Below are 13,607 nucleotides of genomic sequence, written 5' to 3'. Positions count from 1 at the left end.
GTATATGGAAGGGGGAAAACTTTTCAAGATGGGTGGTGACCATGGTGGCCATTTTGAAGTTGACCATTTTGGATCCAACTTTATAAATGGCCCACCCAGGTGTATCCATATAAATGGACCACCCTGTACACAAAGATCCCTAATGTTGCACAGTGAGTAGACATCGGTACTGGTTCAGACTCGGCAGGTTTGGAGATACAGCTCTGGCAAAAATTAAGAGACCACCATATCAAAACTCTTTCATGGGCAGCCCATTTTCCAGACCTGAACCCCATTGAAAACCTATGGACTGTAATCAAGAGGATGATACATAGTCACAAGCCATCAAACAAAGAAGAACTGCTTAAATTTTTGCACTAGAAGCAGTGTGAAAGACTGGAGGCAAGCATGCCAAGACGCATGCAAGCTGTGATTAAAAATCATGGTTATTCCACAAAATATTTATTTCTGAACTCTTCCTAAGTTAAAACATTAGTATTGTTGTTCCTAAATGATTATGAACTTGTTTTCTTAGCATTATTTGAGGTCTGAAAGCACTGAGTTTTTTTTAATTTTGACCATTTCTCCTTTTCAGAAAAAAAAAAAAAAAATTATCGCTTGGAAATTCGGAGACATGTTGTCAGAAGTGTGTAGACTAAAAGAACAATTTTCATTTTACTCAAAAATATACCTATAAAGAGAAAAATCAGACAAACTGAACATTTGAAAGTGGTGTCTTAATTTTTGCCAGAGCTGTAGGTATTGGTTCAGACACTGCAGGTTTAGTGATCGGCATTGATTCAGGCACTGCAGATTAGATTAGCGATAGGTACTGGTTCGGACACAGAAGGTTTAAGGAAAGTTACAGAGTCAGACACAACAGATTAGGAAAGTAAGCTGCTACAGCAGGTTTCGGGTAGGGACTAATTCAGACAACAGTTTTGGAGGAAGGAACTGAATCAGACAAAGCTGGAGTGGAAACAGGTGCTGATTCAGACACAGAAGGATACAGAGACAGGTTCAGATACTGACACAGCACATATAGGGAAAAATACAGACTGGATACAAACAGGATAAGAATGAATATACTGATTAACTTTGCATTAAAAACAATTGCTAATTAAAGGATTAAAGGTATTTAGGAGCTAATATGCAAAAAAGTTGAGCAAAAAAATTATCGCTGCCATGGTTCAGCCTTGAGTTCTGTCTTCATAAGCAGCTGAACCAAGGCAATCTGTACTTTTGCAGCCAGCATTCTTGGGCCAGCATTAGTAAGTGCGTTAGGTTCCCATGATGCTAATGCTGATGGTAGAAGTGAAGACTGCCCTGGTCCTGCTGTTATGGAAGACCAGACTGGATGATGGTCAAGGACAAATCTTTTTGCTCAACTTCAGCTTATAATGACATCTTTTTAATATTTTTCTATTGGTTTTGACACTTCCTGGTATTTTGCTTTGACAGATTTTAGAGATATACTCATATGAGGATTACTTGCATTTTAGTGTGTCTACACAGTGGAAATGCACTAAAGTCTCATATCAATTTTTTAATTGCAGAACCCGCAAGAGAAGTTTACATATTGTAAATTTAAAAAACGCCCCACAGGTCAGGTTAAGCAACGTAAATAAAAGCACAGTGGGCAGAAGATTTCTATAAATCCCATCCTCTTTGCTGGAAGTGTAAGACGAAGCGTTTCCTGCGCAATGAAAATATTCAGCATCAAAAACTCATTGTAGGAACTTAACCATACACACCTGCTTACAATGAAATATTAAAAAGAAAACACAACCACAATTTTGGCATTGATTTTTTTTAATAAATTATGTACAGTATAAGAGTAATAATCAAATTTAGGACAAATACAAGGACGTTGACATAGTGCTTAAAGGAAGTATATCTGCCAAAACTGACTATAAACGTATAAACATAGCCTTATAGTAGATATAGCACCTCTAAGAATCTCATATTTGGTGTTCTAATCGGTGCCTTGGTTCTGTAGAAACTGAGGCAATTAAATATCCTAATTAGGCTGATCAATGCACCCTTGGCATAAACACAGGGTTCAGTGCCCTGATCCGCCCACTAGCTTTGTATGAATTCCCCTTCCACAAACCAGTGGTCTGAATGTTGCACTGAGCCTCTTGGCCACACCGGGTGCACTGAGCACCTTAATTAGCATATTAGTACCAAGCGATTAATACCCTATGTGTGCAGTCAGATGGCCGAACGACGATCGCATCGCAATGCTCTGACTGGCTAGCATCTCTCCTTACCCGAGCGTGACAGCACGTATTTCTAGGCAGCTGGCACGCTCTGGTCAGGAGAGCCGCCAGCCAGTCCGTGCACTGTGATGCGATCCTCGCCCGTGTTATGCACCCTAAAAGTGAGATTTTTTTTGTAGAGACCATATCCCCTACATGGCTGTGTACATAGTTTACACTGTCAGTTTGCGCTGACACACTCACTTTAAAAAGTGGTTTTCAGAAACCCCCACAATAAAAGCATAAAAAGTGACATATATAAATAAATGTACAAAAACAGGCCGATAAACATCTCCCATACATAGACAGAAGAACACGTGTTTTAGTAAGAGGACTGATCCCTTCCAATAATCCTTTATCTCATATACTTATTGTAATCTATACATGTACTGATACATAAATACCATATCAGTTGCCAGGTGCAATGTGCATTAGAGGAGCAAGCAATGGGGGAACACAGTATCGCTTATGTACAATCCAATGTCCAAAATAACTTAGAAAAAGTAGCATTGTATGATTGTAAGGGGGCTTGTTAGAATAGGTTAGACGTTACAACAGTTTTTCATTTGTGTCGGCTTTTTGGTAATGGCTCCCGAAAGGTTGGTTACAGATCCTCTGTCATCTTCATTATCGCTGCGCTTTCTTACTTCCCTAAACAAACAAAGAAAATAGAGAGTAAATCTTCCAGCACACACGGCTGCAGACAGTCCCCAATGGTTAGATCCCAGCAGCGGCCCACTCAAGAGTGCGCGCAGTATTTCAAAACAATATGGAGGGTTACATCATAGGAAATACCTATGGCTAATAATAAATTGTATTGCTTTATTGTCACGCAATGACCCAGTTTACCGTGAACGGTTTATTTTACCTCCTGCTGTAATCTTCACCTTGTTGTAAGCAATATACATACCGTGCAAGATGAAGGACGGCCTCCACAATATTTGATCCCTCTTTGGCACTAGTTTCACAGAATAAAGCCCCATACGTCTATACGGGAAATAGAATAAAAATTGCTGCATCAATCCCTAATTAGATTACAATGTTATGATCTCTTTTTTTCTTTTTTAATTTTTTTTAACGTTTTTAACAACAGCGATATAAAGAATAATAATACACCACTGTGTACCCCAGTAAACAACTTCGCAGGGGTTGCACAAGAGTACAAGTATACTATATTATGACCTGATATGAAATCAGTAAAAGAAGAATTGACAACGATACATGAAGCTTGTGTATTTGTAATACAATAAAAATGTAAACTATTCCATATGACTGATAATCCGTTCATACAATTACACACATGTATGTTCTCACACACTCCCACCCACAAACACAATAGAATAGGCAACTTGAGACTATTCACCAGCCGCCCAAGGCTTCCGTAAGCAGATTAATGGGAATCCGTGGCATTGTTGCATATCCACTCTGCCCAGGTTTTGTCAAATTGCTGGGGTCACTTAGGAATCATGTAAAATATCTCATAGTGGGGTACATATCAGTAATCAGATAAGCCACTAGGACAGGGTAGGGGTGTTAGGTTATGTCCAAGCCACAATCACAATTTCCTGAGCACAAAAGAGTAGAAATCTAGAAACAAAAATCCTCTTATGTGCTTGAAACAATGAGGTCTCCAACACCTAGCAAAAAGGTTTTGTGGGGAAACCACTTGGGAAATCAAAATGGGTATTCAAGAACTTAAGAGCAGAGGAGCAAAACGGCATGATCATGGTACCAGACCACTAAATTTAAAAAGAAATCAGTAAAATCCTCCCAGTCATCATTGCAAAGATTCAGCATGGTATCCTGCCACCTCTGATGTGCCTTTATAACCAGAGCAAGCCAACAGACTATATATTGGAGAGGGGTTTAGAAAAATCTGATGTACAAAGCAGGAATTCAAGAGATGACAATTCTACCTGGATCTCCAAAGAACCAAATTCTGACTGGGTAACATGCCGAAGTTGTAAATGATGGAAAAACCTGGATTTAGGTAACATAGTAACATAGTTAGCAAGGCCGAAAAAAGACATTTGTCCATCCAGTTCAGCATATATTCCATCAGTATAAATCCCCAGATCTACGTCCTTCTAAAGAACCTAATAACTGTAAGATACATTATTGTTATGCTCCAGGAAGACATCCAGGCCTCTCTAGGTACACTATATGGTATACAGTAACTCCTGCATTCCCTGGAAAGAGGTGAATCTAGATTGATTAGGAAATATTTGACCAAGATATCTGATTCCATAAGAGGTCCAAAAAGAAATACCATCAAAGTTATAACTGTGGAAAGTTTCGATTAAGCCATAGGGGAGTTTTAGGGGATATTGAAATGGACACACTGCCTAGATTGAAACAAATCAATTTCCAGGCCATTGTTACAACTCTCATGGAGCCTTTTTCAGAGAAATATAATGAGACTGGAGCGGCGCCAGGAAAAGCTGAAGACGGTGGCTGGTAAGTATAAGACTAGGGTCAAGGAACTTAGATTTTGTTGCACCACTCCAGCACTGAAATAAAGAAAAACACTGGAGTGGTGCTTTAAACTGCTTATTTCAGTTTTTCTTAGTTTTTTTCTTGTTTCGCTTTTGACACTTACCATGGATAGCTTCTCTCCATAACTGGTTGGTACACATTTATGACCTTGTTCTGAGAGTGTTTGTCGGAGATCAGCTTTATTTCCAACCATCATGATAGGTATACTGTCATTTGTTGAATCCTGCAAAGCAACATGACAACTTAAATTATATAAACACCAATAGTGATAATTAAAAAAAATACATTTGACGCCACACACTCCAATCATGCAGCATAAATAGGTTAGGTGCACATTACCATAAGGTTGGAACTATCCTTTCAGACATCCAAAAGATATGGTAAAAGTAACACAATCAGGATTTGAGAAAAAATCTCAGATTTCAGGTTTCAACACCACACGTGCAAAATATTTCAGCAGAAAATTCATACATGTGGCGTGAATAAACCTGTTGAACATTTGGGGCCCTATTCATCATTTGCATTTTTTTTAAGTCATTTGGTTTTCATATTCGTTGACGACCAAATTATTCAAACTAGCAGGCGTGATTCCTAAACTCTGAACATTTTTTAGCACAAAAAGTTGGATGTTCAGATAAAAGGTCACAAAAGTTGAGCAAAAATGTCAGGTGAACATAAAACCACTCTGGGGGAATGGATTGCAGTTGTGCAAAATATGGAAAAAAAAACTGGTGCCAATTGGAAAAAGCAATAAAGTGCAAATGAAAAACAGTTGAAATACACCAAAAATTAGACAAAAAAGGCACAAATGCAATAATGATTCAGGCCCTATGTTGCAAGTCTTGGTGCATTACTTTTTCTGTTTTTCACTTAATTTGCCAAAAAAATGTAAATGCCTTTGATAACTTTTATAAAATACATATTTGTCAATTTTTCAGAATTACTGTAGTGTAACAGTCAATGCCATAATTTAGTTGAATAATGAATGTCTATTTTTACTGAGTCTGAACAACCTTTAATATAAAGGGAACCTGATTAATGCTGACCGGTTGCACAATTGCAGCCAGTTATATTATTATCCCTATCCGGGATCTTCCCAGGGCTGATATGTGTGATTGACAGGTTTCTACCTATGTACATGTGAGGAAGAGACCTGTTGATCACCTGCAGCAGTGCTGACAGAGTCCGTTGGGGGTTGCGCCGGACTAGTCTCATCTCCGGCTATGGTCTTTGGCCAGATCTTTAAAGTATACATTCTCTGAAATGCTAGAGCATATAAATTCTACATACCCAGGCATGGTTTTTATCATGTAAAAAATGTCATACCATTAAGTATGATTTCAGAATTTTTTTCATCTTTAAAGTTACCAATAATCTGTACAAATCCATTGGGAAACAAAGGGAAATTATTTTGAGGGGAAAAATAAAAATATCAAAACTAAAATAATGTGATTGCATAAGTGTGAATGTTAACACCCTAGTATAATTGGGGATATGATTATATTCAGAAATAGCCAATCACTTTTAAACTCATGTTAAATAGCAGTCAGTACACAGCTGCCATCATTTACAGTGATGCTGATTAACACCTTATAAAATTTAGCCGTTCTCTAGGATTTTCCTCACATTTTCTTAGCTGCATTTTACTGCAAAATCAATCATCCGTAAACAGCTTACAACACAACAAAAGGATCTCATTGTTGAAAGTTATCAGTCAAGAGAATTATATAAAAACATTTCCAAGGCAATAAATATACCATGGAACACTGTGAAGACAGTCATCACCAATGGCTTAAATTTGCACAAGAGTGACATTACCTAGACCTGTATATACCTCAAAAATTGATAAAAAGACAATAAGAAAATTGGTTCATGAAGTTACCAAGAGGCCTACAGCAATATTAAATAAGCTGCATTAATTTTTGGCAAGTATGAATGGTGTACTGCATATGGCAACAATCTCCGTATTCTCAATATGTCTATGGGGTAGGGTTACAAAAAAAAAATCTAAGTCCAGCTATATTTTGGCAAAATCTACAAGTCTGCCAAAGGCATGTGGGAAAAAGTGCTATGGGCTGATGACACCAAGTTTGAACTTTTTGGCCATAATTCCAAAAGATATGTTTGGCGCAAAGCCAACAATGTACATCTATTTTTTTTAAAAAAACACCATACCCAAAGTGAAGCATGGTGGAAGCTGTTTTTTGGTAGCTGGAATTGGGGCTTTAGTTGAGGAGGAGGGAATCAGGAACAGTTCCAAATATCAGTCCGTTTTGCAAACAACCTTCAGTCCACTTCTAAAAAGCTGAAGATGAAGAGGAATTTCACCTTTCACCATGACAATATGACAATGACAGTAAACATACCTCCAAAGTAACAAAAGAATGGCTTTGCCAGAAAAAGATCAACATTTTGGAACGGTCCAGCCAGAGTCAAGATGTGACTCCAATTGAAAATTTATGGGTTGGTTTGAAGAGGGCTGAACATAGGAGATGACCATGCATTCTGACAGATTTGGGGTGCTACTGCAAAGAAGAATGGGCAAAGATTGCCAATTCTAGATGTGCCATGCTGATAGACTTCTACCGAAAAATACTGAAATCTTTTCAATTGAATTGTACAGTTTATGATTGACAATAAAGGTGGAAAAGCATATGAAATTATTCTTCTTAGTATGATTTTTTTACATGACAAAACCTGGTATTTTAACAGGGGTAAGTAGACTTTTTATATCTACTGTGCCTGGCTGCAATTGTGTGGTTTATGCAGTAAGAATCAGATGACAGGATACATTTAATTTGAGGTTCAATTATACACCTATACATAAGGGTGTATATGCCTATATATATTGTCCGCTAAGATATTACCTCAATCATATCTATCCATTCCCTCACATTCAAGAAGCTCTTCTCACAAGTCACGTCATAGAGAAGCAAAACTCCATCGGCTCTTCTAAAGTAAGACTTTGCAATGCTCCTAAACCTGAAACAACAAAGTTAGTGATTTTGTTATTGTTAATACTAATAGTTGGAAATCTACATTTTTTCCAAAGTTCTGTAATAAAATAAAACCTCTCAATCACTCAGGATTACTGTATTTTTTGGACTATAATATTGCCTTTACTATAATATGCACCTATTGACTTACACCAAAAATAGAATAAACATATCTCTTACTAATTAAAAGTTGTCTGGTTCTGTAATGAGTTGCAGGGGGTCAATAGAACTCATTTTTGTGAGTTTTTGTGACAGATAAAAGCTAATAGTCAGATAGTGTTTCTCTGAAGCAAGTACATTACATACACACCCAGATCTGGAGCACACATTCTGCACTCCTGTACATATGAACATAGCCCTATCCAATGATGTACCCCTCCCAGAAAATGCTTCAAAAAGTATTCATACCTCGTGAACTTTTCCACATTTTTTCACGTTACACCCACAAACATAAATGTATTTTATAGGGAATTTATGTGATACACCAACATAAAGTAACAAGTATTGGAAGTATTAAGGAAATGATAGATAGATTTCCAAATACAGGTCCAGAAATGTTTGGACAGGGACTGAATCGTCGAAATTTGGGCTCTGCATGTCAATATTTTTTATCTAAAATAAAACAACTGAGATGCAATTAAATTGTAGATTTTCAGGTTTAATTAAAGGGAAAGAACAAAAATATCCTGTGAAAGGTTTAGAAATTACAATAATTTTTCTACAAAGGCTCCTCATTTTAGGACCTCAAAAGTCAATGGACAAACTAACTTTACCATAAATAAAATGTTAATTTTTAATTCTTTGTAGAAAATCCTTTGTAGGCAATTTGAAGGTTGTACTTTTGTTTCATGTGACCAGAGCACCTTCTTCCACATGCCAGCTGTGTCCCCTAGATGGCATGTGGAAGAACGTGCTCTGGTCAGATGAGACCAAAATAGAACTCTTTGGGATAAATGCAAAAGGCTATGTGTTGTGGAAAACTAACACTGCACATCACCCTGAAAACACAATCCCCACCGTCACACATGGTGGTGGCAGCAACATGGTGTGGGGATGCTTTTCTTTAGAAGGGACACAGAAGATGGTCATAGTTGATGGGAAGATAGATCAAGTTAAATTTAGGGCAATCCTGGAGGACAACCTGTTCGAGGCTGCAAAAGACGAGATTGAGGCATAGGTTCATCTTCTAGCAAGACAACAACCCTAAACATACTGGCAGATCTACAATGTATGGTTAGGTCAAAGCTTTTTCATGTATGTGAGTGGCCCAATCATAGTCTGGACCTAAATCCTATTGAGAATCTGACAAGACTTGTAAATTGCTGTTCACAGATGTCTCTATCCAATCTCACTAAGCTAGTGGAGTAAAAATTTCAGCATCTAGATCTGCAAAGCTGCCATAGACATACCTCAAAAGACTTACAGCAGTAATTGCATTGAAAGATGGTCCTACAAAGCATTGACTCAGAGGGGCTGAATACAAATGCACGTCACAATTTTCAGATTGATATTTATAAAATATTAAGAACACCATGTATCAATTCATTGAAACTTCACAAATACTTGCTACTTAGTGTTTGTATATCACATAAATTCGCACCCAATAAATACATTTATGACAAAAAATATAAAAGTTCAGTGTTTGAATACTTTTTCTAGGAACTGTATCTCTTGGATCTCCCATTAGAAGCACCCCTCTTTTGCATGCACTGTTTTCCAGTAAAAGCTTTGTTTGGATCACATATCTTAGTCTCGTAAACCCATTTCTTCCTCCAGCTGACATCCATTACCCTCGCTGTGACAATATCAATGTGTTCCCATACCCCTGTTAATTCTACTGTCACTGGTCCCTTCGTCAGCAGCTGTGGCAGGACTTCCCTCCTCTAAAATGCGCCATCCCAAAACACCCCTCCAAGTAATGACGATAGAACCTCTCCTAGTCTTCAAAGTTCATACTAATCTTCAGCAGTGATCTCCAGGTAGTGGCAGTTGTAGATAAAGCTGACATCACTGGGACCGACTTGTGACGAGTTCTGTTTTCTGGAAACCCAGTGCTTCTTCTCTTGGTACTGACAGCTTAATCACTAGCACTACTGGCCATCTAGAGGGACACATGTACGACTGGCAAACCATGTGTCTGAGTGGACTATAAACGAACTGTAAGAACCACGGTTCTTATCAAGATTTATTCTTGTGAAAAACTGTGTCTTAGAGTTCTAAGAATACGGTAATTCATGAATTAATGACAACAAAACAATAAAGTGGACGCTGGGGACAGGATCTTTGACATGAATATAATGAATATATTGAGAACTCTGCTATTAGAAGTGGAAAGGAAGAACAAAGACGAAAGAATCTAATTAATAAAAATATTGGAGAAAGAGAAACCAATCACAAACTAAAATGTTTCTATACTAATGCACAAAGCATGGGCAACAAACAAGGAGAATTGGAACTACTAACACAGGAAAAGAAATATGATGTCATTGGAATCACTGAAACTTGGTGGGACAATACACATGATTGGAATACAAGACTAGAAGGATACAACTTATTTGCAAGAAACAGACTTGATAAACGAGGAGGGGGTGTTGCATTGTATGTTAGAAACGCGTATATCTGCACAGAGATTGAAGCTTCAGAGACTGGGAGTTCTGTGGAAACTGTTTGGGTAAGAATACAAGGACAGAACAATGGAAAGGACACCATTGTAGGCATTTACTACAGGCCGCCTGTGCAAGCTGAAGATATGGATGAACTCTTTATGCATCAAATGGCCAAGTTCTCCAAAAAATATGACATAGTTGTCATGGGAGATTTCAACTATCCAGACATTTGTTGGGAATCTCTCTCAGGCAAAACTAACAGGTCAAGGAAATTCTTATCCTCTCTTGCTGACAACTTTATCTTCCAAAAGGTAGGGGAGAAAACAAAGGGAACTGCTACCTTGGATCTAATCCTTATAAACAGGGAGGAAATGGTTGAGGAGGTAAAAGTGGCTGGGACCCTAGGAGGCAGCGACCATGCTATTTTAGAATTTTGGATAACTAGAGGCGGAAGACCTGTGAAGACTCAGACGTCAAGGTTAGATTTCAGAAAGGCAGATTTTAAGGGATTCAGAAAGATAATTGGAGGGATCCAATGGCTGGATATCCTTAAAGACAAAAATGTCCAGGAAGGATGGGAAATCTTGAAAAATGAAATTCTCAAAGCACAGTTGTTAACAATTCCGAAAAGAGGGAAGAATAGGAAGCATTTAAGGAAACCAGGATGGGTGAACACAGAACTTAAGCACATGCTAAAAAGGAAGAAAAAAATGCTTATAAAATGGAAAGAGGGAGGCATATCTAAAGAAGAATATAATGCTGTCTGCAGAACCTGCAGGGCACAAATCAGATTATCTAAAGCTGAAAATGAATTGAGGCTTGCAAGAGATGTCAAAAGCATTAATAAAGGATTTTGGGGATATGTCAAAAGTAAAAGAAAAGTCAAAGATGCTATAGGATTTTTACAGGATGAAAATGATGAAATGGTAAGACAGGATGTTGAGAAGGCTGAACTTTTAAATTCCTATTTTGCATCTGTTTTCTCTCAGAAAGGAAATGTAACACCAACTGTTATTCACTGTCCTATTAAGGGAATAGAAGAATCCAGGATATCTATAAACAGAAAGATAGTGAGGAAACACTTAGCTAACCTAAATGAATTCAAGTCTCCAGGTCCAGATGAATTACACCCCAGAGTACTGAAGGAGATAGCAGAAGAAATTTTTGAACCCCTCTCCATAATCTTTGAAAATTCTTGGAGAACAGGAGAAGTGCCAGAAGACTGGAGAAGAGCAAATGTTGTTCCTATCTTCAAAAAGGGGAAGAAGGTGGACCCAGGCAACTATAGGCCGGTGAGTCTGACTTCTATACCAGGAAAGATCTTTGAACAAATTATTAAACAACATGTATGTCAATACCTGGATAAGAATGAAGTGATCAAACAGAGTCAGCATGGGTTTGTAACTAATAAGTCATGTCAGACTAACTTAATTTCCTTCTATGACGGTATCACTGATTGGGTGGATCAAGGAAATGCTGTAGATATATTATATCTTGACTTCAGCAAAGCATTTGACAAAGTCTCTCATACAATCCTTATTGAAAAAATGACTAAGTATGGAATGGACAAGGCAACTGTTAGGTGGATTCATAACTGGCTTAGTGATCGGACCCAAAGAGTGGTCGTAAATGGCTGCACATCCAGTTGGAAGAATGTCTCAAGTGGGGTACCACAGGGCTCTGTCCTGGGCCCTGTATTGTTCAACATCTTTATCAACGATTTAGATGAAGGAATTGAGGGTAAACTGATTAAATTTGCTGATGACACAAAGCTAGGAGGGATAGCTAATACTAGAGAAGAGAGAGAGAGGATTCAAAAAGATTTAAATAAACTGGAGAAGTGGGCAGCAACTAACAGAATGGTTTTTAACAGGGAGAAATGCAAAGTACTACATCTGGGCAATAAAAATGAAAAAAGCATATATAGAATGGGAGGAATAGGGCTAAGTGACAGCACATGCGAAAAAGACTTGGGTATACTAATAGATCACAGACTGAATATGAGTCAACAGTGTGATGCAGCAGCAAAAAAGGCAAATGCAATTCTAGGATGTATTAACAGAAGCATACAGTCTAGATCACGTGAAGTCATTATTTCCCTCTACTCCTCTTTGGTCAGACCTCATCTGGAATATTGTGTCCAGTTTTGGGCACCACATTTTAAAAAAGACATCAACAAACTGGAGCAAGTTCAGAAAAGAGCGACCAGAATGGTGACCGGTCTGCAAACCCTGTCTTATGAGGAAAGGTTGCAGGATTTGGGAATGTTTAGTTTGCAAAAGAGAAGACTGAGAGGAGACTTAATAGCTGTCTACAAATATCTAAAGGGCTGTCACATTGTAGAAGGATCAACTTTATTCTCATTTGCACAAGGAAAGACTAGAAGCAATGGGATGAAACTGAATGGGAGAAGACACAGATTAGATATTAGAAAAAACTTTTTGACAGAGTGATCAATGAGTGGAACAGGCTGCCACGAGAAGTTGTGAGTTCTCCTTAAGTGGAAGTCTTCAAACAGAGGCTGGACAGACATCTGACTGGGATGATTTAGCGAATCCTGCTTTGAGCAGGGGGTTGGACCAGATGGCCCAGGAGGTCCCTTCCAACTCTACGATTCTATGATTCTATGATTCTATGATTCTAATGAGCTATAACCATAAAACTTTGGACGCTTCACCTTTCTTGACCTGCTGTATCCCACAATTGTAGTATCGCAGGTTCCCCATCCACCACCAAGGTCTTCATTTGAAAATCAACGCCTAATTTTAGGAAAGAAATTGAAAAAAATTGAAGTTATTTCTTGAAAAACAGAAAAAAAGGTGTCCTTTTAATTTTTATGAATCAATATTACACATGAAAATAAGAGACGTGCTCAGATAAGGTGTTATCCGAGCATACTCTGGTTCTGAGTGACTTCAGCGTGCTCGATTAATATGTTTGAGCCCCCACGCCTGTATGTCTCATGGCTGATGGACAACTGTAACTCATGCAGGGTTTTTCTAACAAACAGGCAATCTCCACGTGTGTTGCAGCCAATAAACGTGCAGCCATGGGAACATATTTTTAGAGCACGCTGAAGCACACGAGCAATCTTGGATAACACCTTATCTGAGCATGTTCACAGATCACTAGTAGAAAGTAGTTAGAGAAAACTGACATTCTGCTGCAAGTTCTCATAAAACTAAAGTGACAGTTTTTCATAGAACTTTATGAGCACCAACTCTCTTCTCCTATCTCAGTAATGGGAAAATCTTTATTCACTGAAAATA

At 38.1% G+C, this 13,607-nt stretch overlaps 1 protein-coding gene across 1 annotated transcript in view; it reads right to left on the bottom strand.

Moving 5' to 3' along the window:
* Positions 1-1,773: 1,773 nt before the first annotated feature.
* Positions 1,774-13,607, bottom strand: part of RASEF (RAS and EF-hand domain containing) — a 108,355-nt gene continuing 96,521 nt past the window's right edge. Inside the window, exons 13-17 of the mRNA XM_073546034.1 lie at positions 13,016-13,097; positions 7,604-7,718; positions 4,840-4,959; positions 3,151-3,227; positions 1,774-2,891 (exon numbers count right to left, since the gene is read on the bottom strand). Coding sequence (XP_073402135.1) covers positions 2,783-2,891; positions 3,151-3,227; positions 4,840-4,959; positions 7,604-7,718; positions 13,016-13,097 — 503 coding nt within the window. The 3' untranslated portion in view covers positions 1,774-2,782. The remainder of the gene's footprint in view (positions 2,892-3,150; positions 3,228-4,839; positions 4,960-7,603; positions 7,719-13,015; positions 13,098-13,607) is intronic.

The sequence above is a fragment of the Dendrobates tinctorius genome, unplaced genomic scaffold, assembly GCF_039654945.1.
Source record: "Dendrobates tinctorius isolate UK_male_01 unplaced genomic scaffold, ASM3965494v1 ptg000144l, whole genome shotgun sequence".
NCBI classification, from domain to species: Eukaryota; Metazoa; Chordata; class Amphibia; order Anura; family Dendrobatidae; genus Dendrobates; species Dendrobates tinctorius.
The sequence above is the reverse complement of the archived record's forward strand: the minus strand, read 5'-3'. Positions and strand labels throughout refer to the sequence as shown.